Source organism: Bidens hawaiensis, unplaced genomic scaffold (assembly GCF_021521415.1).
Source record: "Bidens hawaiensis isolate Kalapana, Puna unplaced genomic scaffold, B.hawaiensis_p1.1 tig00011343_1, whole genome shotgun sequence".
NCBI classification, from domain to species: domain Eukaryota; kingdom Viridiplantae; phylum Streptophyta; class Magnoliopsida; order Asterales; family Asteraceae; genus Bidens; species Bidens hawaiensis.
The window spans coordinates 23756-43838 of record NW_027491883.1 but is presented as its reverse complement, the minus strand read 5'-3'; the positions used below and the strand labels follow the sequence as shown (position 1 = coordinate 43838).

Genomic DNA, 20083 nt, shown 5'->3' with positions numbered 1-20083 from the left:
TCCAAGAGGGGCAATTGGGTCTATCAACCATCATCATGTACGGTTAATTTTAATTCATTCAAAAATAGTTACAATTTCGATCATTTAACTTCAATCACATTTTGGTACTTTAAAAAATAGTTTAGTATTTACCTCTTATTTTAAGACTTTAAGTCAAGCACCACATGCCATTTAAACGATCATAACTTTTTCACAAGTTAATATTTATTAAAAAAAATCACAATAAAAACAATCTTTTATTATCTTTAATTTGAGTATGACATTGCAATATTTTTTTCATTAGAAAAACTTAGCGTGTTACGCGATTTCCAACAAGGACCGACAAACAGATAACAGATTAGGTCAGGCGGGTTCAGATCACAAGTTTAAAAGGGTTAAGGTCGGAACAAATCGATACAATACAAAAAAGGTAAATTTGGTTCATGACGGGTACGAGTCGAAAGTGGTAAAGTAAAAAGGGTTTTCGGGTTAGAACCGTGTTGACTCGGAACAGGTTTCGTGTCAAAACGCGTTCTAACTAGTTTTAATAATATAAAGGTATAATCATTTATTAGGGTTAGAGGAAGTAAACTCAGACAAGAAGGAGATGAGGCAGCAAGAGGAAGAGAGGTTTCTAAGGGTGGTTGCCGCCTCTTGCTGCCAATGATTTATTTTCTTCTATTTGACCCAATGTGGCAATATCAACAACCCTTGTTCTTTTTTTCTTTTCTTTTCTTTTGATCCAAAAGAGTGTTGTTGAATAGAACAGACGCTTGTAGTTGTAGTTGTAGTTGTAGATAAGCATTTGCTACATTTCCAATTCAACAATATTCATTTCATTTCATTTCATTTCATATGAGGCGGTGATGATGATTATTAATTTAATATCTTCTTCTTCTTCTTCTTGTCTGAGTAAATAAATAAATAATGGGGCAAAGTTTGAGATTCACCGTATCTTGGCGGGGCAAAATAAATAATAATGCCGAGGTTTCAATTGAAAGTTTTGCTGATTTTTGCAGCCATGGCGGTGGTATCCTCTTTGCTTCATCCACATCTGAGCCTCAATTATTAATTTTTCATTTCAAAACTACTTTATTATTATTATTATTACTACTGTTTATCGGTTAGAGTAGTAGTAATTTTGGTTTCTAATCTATAGATGAATCTGCATTTTAAGTTGAATGTTGAACCAGAAAAAAAAATCTACAAAAATATTTTAATGAAATTCTCGAGTTCCTCGAAACACATCAAAGCACAAAACCATGTTTTTTTTAAAAAAAAAATGATTTCGAGAAGCTTTCGATACAAAAAATTGGGACTCCTGGACTCGGTTATTGCCCAAATTAACTACCCGATTCTTTGGCGGATGTGGATTAGGGGTTGCCTTGTCTCAAGCCACTCGTCGGTTATCATCTATGGAGCACCTTCAAAGGAGTAGGACAAAAGCTTTATTGGTTAAAGAATATTTTGATGGTTATAACATCAAATTCACAGATTTTATCGAAAGCTCTATTGGTGATGGGTAGGATCTTTGGTTAGAACAAGGGAGATTAATAGAAATCTATCTAAACCTTTTTAAACTTGAAAAGTCTGTCGATTCTCGGTTATTTTCAGCTTTGGATGGTTTGGTTTTTTCCGCGCACTGGTCTAGGAGGCCTTCTTCTGGTCCTGAATCTGCAGATTGAATAGCTTGTTGGCCCTTTTGGCCAATTTACATCCTTCTAACAGATCAATCCGTGGTTTTGGTCAGAAGATTCGACGGGTGATGCTCCCTAAAAGCTACGATTGTAAAGGAAATGTTTGTTCAAGACAACCTTTTGTTTGACTGGACAAAATGGATCCCCGAAAAGTAAACTTATTTGCATGGAGAGCAGGTTTAGACAGAATCCCGTCAAAGATGGCGAAATTGTGTTGGCTAAAAGGAACGTTAAGGTGAACAATATAGTTTGTGACGGTTGCGGGCTATGACTAGAATCATCTGACCATTTGATGGTTGGAAGTAATTTCGCTAAAAAAATCTGGGATTGAAAACCGGTGAAAAATTATCTTTTCCTAGGCAGAATTCGGGCAGCAGTCGATTTAAAAAACAGGGGCAAAGTATTCACTTTGGTCACTATGTGACCTGTGTTAATGTCTTTGACAAGTACAAATTTACAGGGCGTGTTCGGGTTTAAGATTCAACCGGCCAACCTACCTGAAACTGATACACTAAAATGGTGGAAGAGAGGTTTATATGTCACAAATTAGTCAATATATGTTTTTCTTACATTGTAATACAAACCAAAGAGGCAAAGACTATTATATATACAGCATCATAAAAGAAGATCAAACTAGTACTAGCAACTCAAGAGATACACCATGAATGCATAACATAAATCTGGAATGCGAAGACCAACGGGGTACAGTAATATGCCCACGCAAGCTAAACGGCTGCAGTTATGTGAAGTTTGGACTGAAAAGTGTCAAACCGAGAATATATGTTAATTAACGCATAACACATGTTGTATATCATTAAAGTACTTTTACTCAAATGCCTGTTTTGGAGTTTTAAATATGATTATATATGAATCAAAATTTCATATATGATAACTGTGACAAATATAAAATAAGAAAATAAGCAAAATGCAGACTTGTAAAACACCAAAAAAGAAGACAGCATTAACAGAAACATGTATAATTAAAATCTACAGAACAAAATCCTAACAGAAATCTAAATTAATGCAAACTAGTCCTAGCAAGTCATCTACTGACAATATTGTTCATGTCAAAAAAACCAACTCTGGTTTAAGAAGCAGAAATCATGGGATCATCAGGTTCAACAATGCACCACTTCCCCACTGCTTCCACACAACAAAGAATAAAAAATTCATATTATTTTCCCTTTTACTCTCTTTCTTTCCGGTCAAAAGAATAATGAATGCGTATACATGTAGCACGACGTTTCTCAGTTTATCTTTCAGTAAACAAACCTGCATAAACGCAAAAGATAAGACTTTAGGTTCATGATTATAATGATGATGACATTCTTGATGCCACTTTATGCCACAAACTGAAACAAAATCAATCTGTTATGTTTTTCTAACGCAAAACATTAAGTGTACCATGGACGGCTGCATGATATATTCGCTTTTCTGGCAACCCAATATCAGACATTTTTAGATCCCCCTGCAAACATCACCAAATATCAGACATAATTATACATTTTAAACTTCAACTTTAATTATAAAAGACATCTCAAATTTTAACCATAATAATAATAATAACCAAGCTGGACACATAATAATAGTCAAAATGGACACATAATTATCAAACAAAAGTATTGTTATTTAAAATTTTCTATAAAAACTTCAATGAATATTATATACCTCACGAGCCATCAATCTGCGAACATTTTCTGCATAAAGTTTAGGATCTTCCTTTTCTTCTTGAGAAGGGTAATAAAGCGGTAACCTCACTACAGTTATATAATTTACAAATTGACACAGCAACAAAATCACATGACGTTTCTGCAAGTCCAATATAAATTAAACTAAGCGCACACATATTAAACGCTATCATACAAATTCAATGATACTCACTCCAGAAATGGTATCCCATGCTGGACTAAATCTCGAATACGGATATCTCAAGATAACAGGAAGAACAGGAGCTTTTGACAAAAATGCACCGGTTTTAAACGGAAGAATATAATCCCCATTCGTAGTCGTCCCTTCTGTTGTATCAACATGTTAAAAAGCAAATTAAACAGCTGAAAATGAAAATGGACCGTAAAAATATTACAAGATCAAAGCAAAATAAAGATAATAACCTGGAAAAAGCATCACCATGGGCGCTGACTTATCCTGCCGAGAATTATTAATTCTATCATTCACAACACCTGCAACCAACAGATTCAAAATGCTACTACATGGATATTAAATAAACATGCATTTTATCAATTCATCAAGAAAGATAAATGTAGTCAATATATACATTAACAAAATATATGAGTGTGCATACTACAAACTGCTGATGATAAATGAAAATACCTGAAACACCCTTGAAATCTGCTGATTTTGACTCCCGCTGAACATATATACACCCGAGGCACTTGCTGTAAAACAAAGCACAAAATTAATTCAATCCAATAACCTAACAAATAATTTTATACATAAACTGTTTATTAGATTAAACCAACCTTATAAGGCCAATAAGAGGAAGTTTGCCCACTGATCTCTTCACCATAACACACAACACATCATGTCAGTCATACAACCAAACACACAAACATAAAAATACACATCAACATTTTATACTATAAACCTTAGCAACAAAGCTTGGGAATGAAGAAGACATATGGTATAATATATCCAAATGCGAAACATGATTCGATATAATCGCTCCAGGCCTTTCGACTTCCTCAGACTTCACACTCACATCCACCTTACCATCAACATAAATCAAAATAATCAATTGTAAAAAAAAGGCGATTTTATAACAATATTTTTTTCTAAATTTTTTTTCCATCTGACTTAACTAGTAATGTTGTGATCCCACGATTTATAAATGTTATTTTTCAACGACTTAGTTTTACTATTCAAACACTACTTTATAATGGAATAGTAAAACTAAGTCGTTTAAACTTTAAAAACTACTTTTTAATGAAATAAAAATTTCTTTTAAAACTGCATTCATAGATCTTCGGGTCACAACATTACTATGTATCAAATAACAAAAGCTACCTCATTGTTGAATATGCTATCAACATCCGGGTTCCTATACGTCTCGGTAATCCAATAAAACCCGAACACAAACAGCAGCGACCTTGCAAGAACCCTACCGAACCAAAAAATAACGTTGCGTCTCCACCCACCGATATGCGCATAATCCTCCTGCTCATGTTGTTGGTTTGGCGCCAAAAAGAGGGTACACGCCTTACAAATCAAGTAATAGAGAACGACAACCAATGCAGAGAATAATAAACGTAGTGGGAAGAGAGTGATGATTGCGATGAATAGTAATATCTTTTGGGTCCAAGGTAAGGGGCCACGTCCCATGGTGCCGTAGGAATCACGTCGGACGAATGCGGCGTATCTGATTTCGAGTTCTTGGATTTCGGAGTGGGACGTGGAGGCTGCGGGTGATTTGTCGTTGGAGGTGGTGGTGTTGGAGGAGCTGGGGATGTTGGGATCGGTGGTTTGGTGATGGTAATTGGATTCGGAACGTGGGGATAGAGGCTCAGATGACATGTCTTTGTTGCGGTCGGAATCCATGTTGTTGTTATTGATGATGATGTTTGTATTGGTTGTGTTTCATGTGTCGTACGTTGGATGAAATGTGTGAGACAATTAAGAGTGGAGAGGAGGATGTGTTATGTTATGTTGTGTTTCGTAACTGATGATGATGATGATGATGATGATGATGATGATGATGATGATGATGATGATGATCGGATGATTGATGGATCCGGGTAGCGTGAAGGCGATGGGTATCGTGGTGTTACGGGAATATTTTCAGTTAGCTCCCATCAAGTACTTATATTTAGGGATGGCAACAAAACCTGAGCTTGACGGGTACCCGAAACTCGAAATAAATGGGATGAGTATACCTGAAATCCGATGGGCATGGGCCGGGTATGAAATTAGGATTTATAACTTTTCGCGGGTACGGGCCGGGTATGAGATTAGATGATACCCGGCCCGATTACCCGGAAACACATACTCATTTACTCGAATCATATACCAAAATTATATACCCTAAAAATTCTTTGTATTTCATAGATTGTGAAACATATATATAAAAATTTATAATGATATTATTTATTTATTGTCATGCTTCTATATATAGGGTGCATTATATTTAAATTTGTAATAATTGTTGTATGAATAAAATGTATAAAATAATTATAATGATTAAAAAAATTGTACTTAAAAGTCCTAACGGATATACCCAATACCCGACGGATAAATACCCGACGGGTAATGGGTCGGTATGGGACCCGGTTTTACAAACGGGTATGGGCATGAGATTACCAATACCCAACCTGAACCCGGCCCGTTACCATCCCTACTTATATTTCTGTTTTTGAATTATTGTTAACGAACTTTAGTTTTTAGGTAATTCCACCCATGAAAATAAACATCTTTATTCTTTTTAACAGTTTTATTGAGTTAGGTTAACGTACAATAATTCTTAACGTAAAAAAATGTACGTGAATTACGCTTAAGCCAAAAACAAAACGCTCAAGGCAAAATCAAACGCTCAAAGCCTAAAATACAAAAAAACTCAAAGCCAAAATACAAAAAACTCTCAAGAAAATCAAAATACGCTCAAAACGGGTTTCGTGAAGAAAAGTAAAAAAAATGATCGATTAACGATTAGAATCTGTTTTTTTTTTTCGGTGAATCAATGATTAGTTGGGTATGTATTGATGATTCCGAGATCTTGTGATGTGATTTCAATGATCAATTTCGTGAATATGTGTATTTTTGTACGTTAAAGATTATTGTATTATGTGTTTTATCCAATTTTATTTTTATAAAATATTACGTGAAGCTAAAAAGAATACTTCTTCATCGTCCATTCCTTCGTGATGATAAACCACCGTGAAACCCAACGACAAAAGATGGGAATTTCTTTTGTGAAAGAATAATGCATTTATTTAACAAGTGAAATTGAGAGAATCAACTAGTACAAAATTCAAGCATAAAGTGTACATCCGGCAATGGAAAATTGCTTCAAGGTGGCCTTATATCGATCCATCCCAACCTCCAAGAGATCAGGAACACTTCACTGAACACGTAATGGTGATTGATGTCATTTTTGGGTTGTCGTTGGTGTCAGTGGCGAAGCTTGGACTCGAGCGTCGGGGGGGGGGGGTGGCGAACTCAAAATTTATTTAAAAAAAATCATAAATGAGGGGGACGGCTCAAATTTTGGCCGAAAACGGGTAAATTTAAACTACGTATAAAACTTTCGGGCGAAAAAACGGATACAATTACACTACTGCGAAAAAAAATAGGGAGTTTTCGGGCGAAAACGAGTAAGTTTACACTACATATTAAATTTTCGGGCAAAAAACAGATACATTTACACTACTGCGAAATAAAATAGGGAGGTCGGGCTCAAATTTTCGGGCGAAAACGAGTAAGTTTACACTACGTATTAAATTTTCGGGCGAAAAACGGATACATTTACACTACCGCGAAAAAAAATACGGAGGTCGGGCTCAAATTTTCGGGCGAAAACGAGTAAGTTTTACGTAATAAATTTCGGGCGAAAAACGGATACATTTACACTACCGCGAAAAAAATACGGAGGAGGTCGGCCTCAAATTTTCGGGCGAAAACGAGTAAGTTTACGCTACATATTAAATTTTCGAGCGAAAAACGGACACATTTACACAGTTGCGCAAAAAAACAGGGGGCACCCCTGGCCCTAACGAATCTTAGCCATTGCGTTGGTGGTTCTATAATGACAGAGCGGAAACAAAGCTATCAAGAGAGACCTACAACAATAGAGTGAGCTCACTAATCGCGGAAAAATGAATTGGTCACTTGATATGAAATTAATATAATTTTTAATGTTACAAGCAAAAAGTTTCATGTATACAAATAGCAAACAATTATGATTATGTATCTATCAGTATAAGCTTAATTAAAATAGAAGAAAGCTTTAGATGATTGGCAAATTCACAACGTTTCGGATTTGCAGTATGGTATTATGTAATGATTTTGAGACATGAGATACCTAGCTTTTATTTAGTTTCGTCTAGGACCACAAACGAGACGCGCGCACATTAGCTACTCGAGATCAGATCAATAACAAGCTTGAAATGTGTCGAGCCTCATCAAGCCCGAGTCAAGTTTCATCCTCAAATATAGCTCATTTAGTTATTAAACCTGAGCTCAAGCCTTGTATAGAAAGATCACCTAGGCTTGTCAAGCTTTATCGATCTCGACTTGACTCATTTACACCTAATTTTGTGCTTTTGCCTTTGTGTCTTTTCTATTAAACAAGTTACCAATTTTCTAGCATTATTATATCTTGATTAGCGCGTGATTTCTTACATTGCATTCAATCCATTGGTTTGAAAACAAAAACTTTAATACGGACATACCATGGTCAAAAGATGACATGGCAAATCAAGTTCAATTTTGAATTAGTATTCCAAAAATCCAAAACATCAAAATCCATTCATATTCTCAAGTATAATTTAGCAACTTATACATATCCAAATTCCCATATAATTATTAAAATTCATGTATACTCAACAATTTTAACATATCAAATTTCACAACTCCTCTTGTCTAGGAGTGAAAACTAGTGCAAACGAGCCGAGCCGCCCATTAACAAGACAACCAATTCTTATGAGTACTAATCACCGCGGACACCATCCCGGCACACGCCAACAACAAAGGCCCCGAAAGCGGCCCCTTCCCATCCCGAACATCCGCCACAGCCATCAACCCATCAGCCAAATCCTGCACAAGCGACAACCTCTTCATCAACTTCTTCTCCCTCAACTTCTTCAACTTCCCCTCTTCAATCCCCACCGAATCGCCTCTCGTAACCGCAATCTCAATCGTCGACAACAAACATGCCTCCTCCTTTGCAATCGCATTCAATTCGGTAACCTTCAAACCAATGCTCCCAACATATCCAACCAGTTCCGCACACACACTAACTCTCTGCAATACACGTGTCCGTTTGGAGTCTATGAGTCCGGATTTGGATAACCAAACATACTGCTCGATAAAATAATATAACCCCTCGCCACCGTAAGCGGCCAGGGAGAGTATAATATTAATAATAATATTAACATCTTGCTTTGTATCAACTTTTGCTGTTGCTATTGCTGATCGTAGTGAATTGACGTCTTGGATGAATTTGCCTAAGCGGAAGGCTTTACGGCTTAGACCCAAGTTGGATTCGAACGTTTTGAGGCGTTGGTGAAACGGGTGGGTGGCGGGAACGGTGTCGGAGGATAGGATGATTTTGGCGGCGTAACGGGAGAGTTTAAGGAGCTTGTCGACGCCGTCGCGTTTGGCGAGGTAGGATTCCAGGTGGATCAGGAAGTCACGGTTGTCTTTGGGTGGCATGACGGCGGAGATGTGGTGGTGGTAGGAGTTGGTGTTTCTTGACTTGTGTGCCGGATTTGGTTGTTGGTGATGACTTGGTGTTGGTTTTTATGGGTGAATGATGAAAGGGGTGGTTAACTAATTAACTAATTTTTTAAGTTTAAGGAATTGACTTAATATTTAAGGGGCTGCTAATTGTATAGGTTATGTTTTATTATGAGTTAATTACGCGGATGATGATGTATGATTGTGTGTGGTTTGTTTACTAATGACTAATTGGTTTGGTGTTACGAGTTTGAATAATTATAAATAAAATGCTTTAGAAAAACAAGAAGAAAATATAGATGGAATTTTATTGTTAAAAAAAGTTGTATATGGTGTTATACTGTTATGTGTCCTCACTTTTGTAGTTTGGTTTATAATCCTTTCTGTCAAATTGAAACTTTTTTTTATATAATTTTCGGTCATTCGTAATAATTTTTATACTTTTATGTTAAATAGAAAGACATTTAAGTGATTTCACGTCAGAAGGACTAATCGTGTAAATTATTAAGATTGTTTTGTGAATGGAGTTTATTTGTGTAATTTACTTAAAATACATACTATTGTCTAATTTAATTAAAATTAATAAAAAGTTAAAAAGAAAAGCAACCCCTTCTTGACAGGTGCATTTTGTGGCACAAACTATTTGTAATGAGGTATTATAGAGGTGAATAAAGCCTATACTATATTTATGTGATTTATGAGACATTAACCATTATATATGTTTGTGTCTAAAGGGAGACGGTGAAGGGATAGAAAATGCCCATTAAAATACCTATATTTTTATAAAATATATTTACTTTGTAGTGTTTTTATATTTTGTTAGTTTCATGAGGATCTTAACTACATAAATGTTGAGGCATACAAATGGATTAGAGCCAAAACTTCGGGAACGCCGCCCTCCCGGCGTTTTGGGGTAACTTTTGGGTACCAGCGTTTTGTATATAACGCTGGTGTGGCACAAGTTTTGAGGCTCTTGTGAGAGAGAGATAAGAGAGAGGGGGAAGAGAGAGAGAGGCGTTTTGAGGGACATTTTTTATTACACCAACTTTTTGTAAAATGCCTAAAAACTGACTAGGCGTCACATGGAACAAAATGTCCGAGTATGCTTAGTTATGACTAGGCGTGGTCTTATGATAATCATCAAAACTCTTCAAAACAAATTTCACCACATGTATGCTAGGCAGCTAGAGTGCTAGACTGATAGTATAGATTACAAAAACATGTTAAAGGCTAGTCACGTGAAGGCTAAGAATTAAAAAAAAAAGGAGTTTAGTTGGGCCAAGCTCGCTATGAAAAGCCTTCGAAGCCAGTCGAGACAAATCAAGGTAGGCCGTTATGTAATTAGTATTAGCCTATTAGGAATTTCACCTGTATGAGATTAGGTGATCTCCAACCGACTCAATTGCCTGAAAACATATGCTTGTTTGTCTGAACCATAACCCCGAAAATTTATATTTTTTTATTAACTCTAACCTTGTAATGGTTCGTTCTAGTAGTTTTGGTACGTGAAAATGTGTTTTTTCTTTATATATGTAATTGATTATATTATATATGATGTGAACAACTAATTTGTCTTTTGAAACTAACGCCTTGTTCTTGAGTTTTTTAACTAAGGAAAGAAAATAAAAGGAGAGAGAAGGATAAGAAAGGGAAGGTAAGGGAAGGAAATTTTTTTTAATTAGGTGTGTTCTTGAGTTGGAATGAAATTAGAGGAAAGGAAATGATAACTATGTTAAAAAATAGTTATCCTTAGCAATCATCTCATTTTTTGGATGATAACTTATTGGAAAAATACATTAATTTAATCCCTCCTAACTCCTCCTACTATTTTCCTTTCCATCCTAAAAAAAACTCAAAAACACCCATTTTTCAACTATCCTTAGTTTTCCTTTCATTTCCCTCATTTAAAAAAAACTCAAGAAAAAGGCTAATAAATTTTACATTTATATAGGCATAAACGATAAAAGGGGTGGTTAACTACCAAACCAATTTTTTAAGCTAAAACTTGACTTGGTATATATATGTATGTAGTTTGTTATGGGTCTAATATTACGTGTTCTCACCTATACATGTGAGCTTATGTGGATTTAAAGGTTAGGTTAAAATATAAAGAAAAACAAAAATATAAAGAATGAGAATAACATTTGTGGTCTAAAAAAAGCTGTAAAAAAATATAATAAAAAATTAGTGGAAAAAATCATAACTCAAAACACTAAAAAAACTAAAATGTTTCCCCTGTTTTCTTCATATAAAAAATAGACACAATCAAGAAAAAATATAATTATGTTTTTTTTATTTATCATTGTTTCTTTGTTTATTTTTGTAATTAATTGTGTTTTTTTTAATTGATATTGTATCTTTTTTTATCGATATTGTGTTATATTATTCAACATTGTGTTATATTTTGCGATTTATTGTGTCTTTTTTTATTTATCATTGTGTTTGTTGTTTATTTTCGTTATTATGTCTTTTTTCCTCAATATTTTGTCATTTTTTAATGAGGACGGTGAGGGAAACATTTTAGTTTTTTTTTGTTACTTTTTTGTTTTTTTACTATTTATTATATGAGTTATGATTTTTTTTTATTTTTTTTTTACTTTCTCACACCTAAAATTTTTGTATTCCTTTTTATTTTAACCTAACACATGAGTTTAAATCCTTGTAGATACAAGAAAATGTGAAAATGAAATTTTGTTGCTAAACAAATTGTCTGTGCGTCCCCACTTTTGTTTGTACTTCTTTTCTTTGTATAATTTTCGGTCACTCATACTAACTATTTATATTTTTATGTTAAATAGAAAGGCATTTAAGTAATTTCACATTTAGAGGACTAGTTATGTAAATTACTAAGATTGTTTAGTAATTGAAGTTATTTTTTATAATTTACTTTAAAGACTATTGTTTGATTTAATTAAAATAATAAAAAGTTTAAAAGAAAACCAACCCCCTCCTTGATAGGTGCATTTTGTGGGCACAAACCATTCGTAATGAGACGTTATAGAGGCGAATAAAGCCTACACCATGCCCCTGGAATTTATACGGTGTTATAGAGGTATGGATGTTTGTACAATACTTTAAGTGATAATGACTAAAAAGACATTAATCAATTACATATGTTTTTGCTTAAAAAAAAGATAAAAATGTGACAGGAAATGCTCATTTAAAATACACAGTATGTTTATAAAATATATTAGTTTGTAGTGTTTTGATGTTTTGTAACTTTCACGAGGATGGAGACTTAACAACCTAATTGTTGAGGCATACAAATGGACTATGATAATCATCCAAAGTCTTCAAAACAAATTTCAACTCGTGTATCCTAGACTAATAGTATATCAATCAATCAAACCCTGTATATCCCACCGCATAGCACGCTATCGCTAGGGTCAGGGGAGGGTGAGATGTAGGCAAGTCTTTCCTCTATCCGTGAGAATAGAGATGCTGCTTCCAAAGAGACCCCCGGCTCATTCAAGCTACATACATGTAATCAGAGTAAACATTCATCCTACAAGCAAAGACACTTAGCAATACATAGATAGCAAACTACCAAAAAAGCAAGGAATCTGTAACCTATTAAGAATATGACATAAGAATCAAAAAGCACCATCAAACAAAAATATATTCATAAACAACAAGAAGCAAGGCTAGCCAACTAGACCCTAAATAGAAAGCTAGGCTAACTAGGTGCATTCCCCTAGAAGTCGCTAACCTTAATCTAGACTAATAGTATAGATTAAGACAAAAACATGTGAGCTTAACTAAAAGGCTAGTCACGTGAAAGCTAAAAGAAAAAAAAATAAAAAAAGAATTAAGTTGGGTCAGGAACCAAAAAAAAAAAGCCTTCGAAGTTCGAATCCTGTCGAGGAATATAAGAAATCAAGGTAGACGGTTCTAGTTTGGGGCAGTGTTGTAAAAATCGCTAGTCGGGCGGTGGGGTGGGGACTAGCGATTAATGGGGATTAGTCGAGATTAATCAGGATTAATCGGATCGGACTTTAATGTATAATTTTCAGTATTATATGTACATGCACACATTTTTATATGTAGTTTTCAGTTTTATACATACACAAACATATTTTGATTGGAATATCGCTTGAAACCGGGGGTTTTGCTGAAATCTCCAGTGGAAAACGTCCAATTTTGGTCGGAATCTCACCAGAAACCGTTGTTTTTGTTCGAAATCTTGCTGGAAGCCGCCAATTTTGACCTGATTTGACCGGATACCGCCGATTTTGGCCGTTTTTTACCGTTGACCGATTAATTGGCCGACTAGCCCGAAATTAATCAGTGAAGTGGGGACTAGCGATTAATCGGTAACGAGTCGGGATTTTTGCAACACTGGTTTGGGGTATGAGACTATGTATATGTCATTAGTTCTAAATATATACCCGATTGACTCGATTGCCGAAAACATATACGCGTATGCCCGAACCATGACCCGGAATTTTTTAACTTTTTATTGACTCTAGCCTAGTAATGGTTCGTTCTAGTAGTTTTATTCTGTGAAAATGAGCTTTTTCTTTAAATATGTAATTGATAACATTATTTATATTTTCTATGATATGAGCAACTAATTTGTCTTTTGAAATTTATAGCATAATAAAATTTACATAATATAATAGCATAAAATCCCACAAAAAAGATTGGTTTTAAGACAAAATAATAGCATTAGATAGAGAGGAGTTTACCAGGGATTTCACAAGAGAAGAAAAACACTCGCTTGTGTATCACACGTGACGAGCTATGAAAAGCCACCCAAAGTGGGTGAGACCAACAAGCATCTACGACGGACAAAGAGCATTGAAGGGAATAAACACACCACTTCGGGTGACTAAACAACTACTCCTTTTGGCATCAACGACGATATTCCTTTGTCGGTTGAGGATTATGGAGTTCTTCTTCATGATGATGTTCGACCGTTAACTCGTTCAACCTGGAGGAAGAAGGCCAAAGCTAAGGAGGAATCATCTATCGACAAAAGCAAGTTGAGCTCGTTGAGGAATAAACCAACACATTTAAACAAAAACTAAAAGTGATCGAATATTTCAATAATCAAATGAAGGTGTTTATGAAACCGTGGTAAAACAAATTGCTCTTTATTGGTACAAGCCACAAGGATCATGCCACATCGACAGACAGTGAACTCTGTGATTCCAATTAAATATATAATGGATAGGAGTTGTTAATCATGTTTGTTATCTAATTTATTAAAGTTACACTCAAACATACTATATTTTCTCTCTCCTTTTTAATTAAATAATATTTTTTATACTTTTATCATTACCATCTCTCTTTCCTTCACTCAGAACCACTTTCAAAATATATTAAAAAATTATAGGAGATGAACAATAACTTTTCAAATATACAGAAAAATCACTATATTTTCTAAAATATAATAACTCTTCACTCACAACACCTTAAACCACTCTTTAAATTATAAAAACACCCCCTCACAAAATATAGAGGATTGAATGAGAATGCCCTTAGTTTTGTTTATTTCAAAATTTAAAATTTCCTGTTGTAGTATGCAATTTCTAATTTATTAATGTTTAGTTTTGTTGATTTCAAGTTTTAAAATTTCCCATGGTTCAAAAAAAAACTTAAATAAGTAATAATATATTTTTAAATTTTTAGTAATTATTCAAATAATACGAAGTTAAAATATACATGTAGGGTAAAGTTATTTTACAAAGGGTAACAAAAATGAGAAGTGTGAGAAGCCATAAATAATTGACATGTGTCAAATGGGGATCAAAAGAAAAAAAGTATAGAGGTAATTGTACACATTTTCTCTCTCCACATGCAAGATACAAGTTAATACCCCTAACATTTTAGAACGTTTATAACTTTTTCGTATGATATTTTTTTTAAAAAAAAATATCATTATAATAACAAGCGTTTTTTTATCTTTAATATGAGTATGATTTTTGTTATATAAAATTTAAAACAAAAATCACGTCATTGTGTCTTTTCGCACACCATTGTGTCTTTTCGCTTCTTTTTTCGCCATTGTGTCTTTTCGCACACCATTGTGTCTTTTTTCGTCATTGTGTCTTTTCGCTTATCATTGTGTCTTTTTTCGTCATTGTGTCTTTTTTCGCACACCATTGTGTCTTTTCGCACACCATTGTGTCTTTTTTCGTCATTGTGTCTTTTCGCTTATCATTGTGTCTTTTCGCTTATCATTGTGTCTTTTTTCGTCATTGTGTCTTTTCGCTTATCATTGTGTCTTTTTTCGTCATTGTGTCTTTTCGCTTATCATTATGTCTTTTTTCGTCATTGTGTCTTTTTTCGCACACCATTGTATATTTTTTCGCACACCATTGTGTCTTTTTTCGTCATTGTGTCTTTTCGCACACCATTGTGTATTTTTTCGCACACCATTGTGTCTTTTTTCGTCATTGTGTCTTTTCGCACACCATTGTGTCTTTTTATCTAATACATAAAACACAATGCTTAATACATGTTACATAATGACCTAAAACGTAAGACACAATGGTGAATACGTATAACACAAATACTTGAAACGTAAAACACAATGGAAACAACATATTACACAATGACACAATGAACAACAAAAAAACACAATTAAAAAAACTCATTAATTTTTTTTTATTTTTATATAACAATATGATACTCATCTTAAAGATAAAAAATGCTTATTTTTATGATGAATTTTTTTTTTAAATAATGTCGTATGAAAAAGTTATGGACATTTTAAAATAATGGGGGAATTGACATGTGATTTGCATGTGGAGAGAGAAAGTCAACAAAGATGAGTAATTAACTTCATGCTCTTTTCATCAATTTTTATTTATTAAATTAATCTCAGTCATTCAAATCTAAAATCAATGGACTGGATTCCTTCTCACCCTTCTCATTTTTGTTGTCTTTTGTATTTTAACTTTACCATATACATGTATACTTTACTATATAACAATTTAAATACAAAAATAAATCTAAAAAATTATGATGTTGAAACGTAAAGATTTCTAAAAATGTTTGTAAGTTTGTAGAGAAAATGAATGATTTTAAAGTTCTAATAGCATTTGTAGATATTTTCAACCCGTTGCGCTTTGGATGTAAAGTAACGTTTCATGATATGACAATACATGTGTGAATTTTAGAGGTAAAGATACACGTGTCACCTTAACTACACTTCTTTAGTGCAACAATCTAAGTAAAATTAAATGCAATTATAATGAATTAGACACATCATTGTAATAAAACAATGCATCAAAACTCATGATAAAAAACGAACAAAGAATTGTAAGGTTGGATGCACCTTTGTAACGAGTTTAAATCTCGTTGTGATCAAACAAGCTCTTTAAAAAGAGTATATATGTATATATGCGTGAATGTGTGTGTATGTGATGTTAATTGGGGTTTAAATTTGAGGGCATGTTACTTTGTTAAATGCACACACGATGGCCATATGCTATAATGTTTTTTTATTGGATAAAATATGCAACGAGTCATGATCATACGCCTCTATTATCTATTATTGGACTTAAATGTCTGCCTAACTCTATCTATCAATGTCATATCAGTAACCTGGATCAGATTATGCATACTTCTTTCTCTACCAAGTCATATAAAAAACAAACAAACAAATAAAATAAAATAATACACCAAGTTTAATGGACAAAGATGAATAAACTGTAACTTTGTCATATATCTTGTTAGGAACAAAGCGGCACGCAGAAGCGAAACAACACACGTACACAAAACGACAAACACACATAAAACAAAAATATAAATACGACACATGAATTTTAACGTGGTTCGGTCCTCACGGGAAGACCTATATCCACAGACTGCAACTAGGATTTCTTATTAGCTCTAAACCAATATTACAATTACAAGACTAAAATATACATAATGAAAACTAGGGCAACACAATTTAGAAACCAAACCAAACCGAGCCGAGCCCTAAATAAAACCGGCCTAAAGGACTTCACACCCAACATCAACTAAACATAAGACTTAAAAGATAAGAGAATAAACTTTAACAAGAAAACAAGAACACAACATCCATTGATACTTTTTGATCAAACTATTGAAAAGATCCAATCTTTTTCACAAAATGTAACCACTAGATCAAAATTCAAATAAAAATATTATAATTTTCACTAGTCCAATATGCATCTTCAAGATAATTCATTAGTATCCTAACCTCTAAAATCTTTAAAATAATAATAATAATATAATAGACTTTATAATAAACATAACTTAAAAACCAAAACACACATTATATCTTAGAACTCTTACTTCCAAGAGTAAGCTCAAGATCATCCAACCCAACATCATGAATCCTTTCTCCTTCCCAAGCCTTCACTCCACCATTCTCGAACTCGAACTCGATCCCTTTCCCCTTATCAATCCCGCCATCATGGGCTGCAGCCACTTGAGCCACCGGTTTCACCAGGTTAAAAGTAGGCGAGTTAGGGTTGGTCAACATGGGCTCATAGTTCCTGTACCTCACCCACTGGCACGAGTCAATGGTCGAGCAATCAGACACGTCACACTCGGGTATGGTAGTTGGTGTGAACCGTTTCGTAGGGCTTGTAGGGGCCGAGCACGCATAATAAGGCAAATTGAATGGATTAGTCGATTGTTTGGTGAATGATTCCCAGTTGAAAGTAGGTTTCGGGAACTTTGAAATCGGGGATGATAGCGGTGGGGTCACGGGTGCACTGTTTGAGATACGCAAAGGCGGGAGTGAAACTGGAATGGCGTTGTTAAGATACGCGAATGGGTTGTTGTTCATGTCCAGGTTGGACGGGCTCGGGTATGATGAGGATGATGGGCTGCATTGATACGAAGGGATCGGGCTCGGTTTTTGGGAAGAACATGGTGTTGTGGTGGTTGATGTTGCCCCTGTTTCAATGGTAGGCAGTGGTGGCCTTGAACCCTGCAATTTAGAGCACAAATTCATATATGTATGCAAATTTTTTTATTAATTTGCAGGTTGAGCTGCATAATCAAGTCAATTGACTCAAGTTCTTCACAATTCAAATTAAGGGTATGCATTAAAAAAAAAATCCGATCCGAAATCGAGCATATCAAACTGAAATGACTGAATCAAAACAAAAACCGACAGTTTAGTTTTATGTTTCTGTAAATACCAAAGGTTTTGTGTGTAATAAAAACCGAAAAACTGAATCGGACCGAACTTTAGGTTCGGTTTGGTTTTGCGTTCAATAAAAACCGAAAAACAAAACCGAACCGAACTTATAGATTTTTATTATTTGTTAGCTGTTTTAAGTAATTCAGTAAATTTAATCTCAAATAATTAGCCCAAACACCGACAGTTTAGTTTTATGTTTTTGTAAATACCGAAGGTTTTGTGTGTAATAAAAACCATAAAAACTGAACTGGACCGAACTTTAGGTTCGGTTTTGGTTTTGCCTGTAATAAAAACCGAAAAACCGAAGCTGGACTGAACGTATAGATTTTTATTTTTTGTTGGCTGTTTTAAGTAATTCATAAAATTTAAACTTAAATAATTAGCTCAAACGTATAACACCAAATTATCTATTAACATACAAAAGATTTAGACTCGAATTCATCATTCCAAAATTATCAAGCTCAAAATATCAAAACCATAAAAACCGAAACCGACTCGAATTCATTATTTCGAGCCAAAATTATCAAACTCAAAATAGCAAAACCAAAACCGACTCGAATTCATTAAACCAAAATTATCAAGCTCAAAATAGTAAAACCATAATAACCGAAACCCAACGGCCAATGGTTTCAAAATTTCAAAAACCAAAAGCTTCCGTTTTTTGGCTCGGTTTTAGCCCAAAACTTAACCGCGCAGACCGCTAATTCAAATCAAACGAGTACATAGATCTACAATTCTACATCATAAAAACCCCTAATTTCCACAATCAAAAACCAAACCCTAACAATAACAAATAACAATTTCCCCAAATCAAATCAAAATCCCATCTTCTCAAATTCAATCACAAATTCATCAATTAAACTCAAACCCAACAAACCCAATTCACAAATTGATCAATTAAACCGAAACCCAGATCCAACAACATCCAATTAACACAAACCCAATTCACAAATTCAAAAATCGATCAATTAAATTGAAACTTTAATCAACAAGAATCATACCTTGCGAAAGGTGGTACCATCAGGAAGCACAACCCAGCCAGCTTCTTTACACAAAGCTTTCAACACCTCATTGTTATCACAATGTTTTGGTAAATCATAATTACCCTGTGCTCTTAGACCATTATAAATATTAGCAGCAATTGCTCGCCGCCGTCTCTCTCTCCTCCGGTTATTCTCCTTCTCTCTCCACGACAGCTTCCGCCTACCGCCGCCGTCACCACCCGCCGCCGCCGATGATGATCCTCCGCCGCCACCTTCTTGCGTCATCTCCATAGCTCAGATTAAAACACTTGTTGATGATTGTTATGTTTATGTGTGTGTTATATATATACGTGGGTTTGTGTTTGTGGGTGTGATGAAGGTGAAGTGTGTGTGCATTACACGCAGTGATTGATCACGAGGTATTTGTTTCTCACCATTCGAAGAATATGTCTCTGTGTTTTTTGATTGTGTGTGTTTTGTTGTGTGTGTGTTCTTGTTATTATTAATATCATGGATAAATAATTCCGAAAATAACCTTTTGGAGAGATGTATTCCAGAAATGACCCTCTCAATTTCATCTTTACAGTATTATGGTTAGCAGTTGAGTATCTATTTAATACACGATAACACATAGGTGTTACGTGGTACGGTTCGATGTGGTTTTAGGCTAAAATCAAACCGAAAACCAAAACTTCGGTTTTTTCAGTTTCGGTTTTTTTGGTTTTTGCCATTAAGCTTGCAAAATTTTAGGCCGAAAAAAAATTTGGCATAAATAATGAATTTAGGTATAAATAATTTTATTAATTGAAAATTAATAGATTATTATACATTTAATCAAAATATTGAAGTTGTATGTTTATTAAGTTCTTATAAATTACTTAATATAA

At 34.3% G+C, this 20083-nt stretch overlaps 2 protein-coding genes and 1 pseudogene across 2 annotated transcripts; all 3 read right to left on the bottom strand.

The window, feature by feature from the left end:
* Window positions 1-2777: 2777 nt before the first annotated feature.
* LOC143537787 (lysophospholipid acyltransferase LPEAT1-like) lies at window positions 2778-5262 on the bottom strand. The gene is made up of 9 exons (XM_077031479.1): window positions 4701-5262; window positions 4282-4401; window positions 4157-4194; window positions 4008-4072; window positions 3788-3856; window positions 3558-3691; window positions 3345-3485; window positions 3070-3144; window positions 2778-2948 (listed from the first exon to the last, which is right to left on the bottom strand). The coding sequence occupies exons 1-9, from the start codon at window positions 5229-5231 to the stop codon at window positions 2778-2780; spliced, it is 1344 nt and encodes a 447-aa protein (XP_076887594.1). The 5' UTR covers window positions 5232-5262.
* Window positions 5263-8290: 3028 nt separating this feature from the next.
* LOC143537736 (peroxisomal membrane protein 11A pseudogene) lies at window positions 8291-9119 on the bottom strand (annotated as a pseudogene).
* Window positions 9120-17101: 7982 nt separating this feature from the next.
* LOC143537735 (BES1/BZR1 homolog protein 1-like) lies at window positions 17102-19515 on the bottom strand. Its single transcript, XM_077031437.1, has 2 exons — window positions 19215-19515; window positions 17102-17997 (listed from the first exon to the last, which is right to left on the bottom strand). The coding sequence occupies exons 1-2, from the start codon at window positions 19485-19487 to the stop codon at window positions 17335-17337; spliced, it is 936 nt and encodes a 311-aa protein (XP_076887552.1). The 5' UTR covers window positions 19488-19515; the 3' UTR covers window positions 17102-17334.
* Window positions 19516-20083: the final 568 nt, after the last annotated feature.

Coding starts and splice junctions, on each gene's coding strand:
- LOC143537787 (XM_077031479.1), bottom strand. CDS start 5,231: ATGGATTCCGACCGCAACAAAGACATGTCATCTGAGCCTCTATCCCCA. Junction 4,402..4,700: donor ATAGCATATTCAACAATGAG/GTAGCTTTTGTT, acceptor GTTGATGGTAAG/GTGGATGTGAGTGTGAAGTC. Junction 2,949..3,069: donor CCGTCCATGGTACACTTAAT/GTTTTGCGTTAG, acceptor GCGTTTATGCAG/GTTTGTTTACTGAAAGATAA.
- LOC143537735 (XM_077031437.1), bottom strand. CDS start 19,487: ATGGAGATGACGCAAGAAGGTGGCGGCGGAGGATCATCATCGGCGGCG. Junction 17,998..19,214: donor ATGGTACCACCTTTCGCAAG/GTATGATTCTTG, acceptor TCTAAATTGCAG/GGTTCAAGGCCACCACTGCC.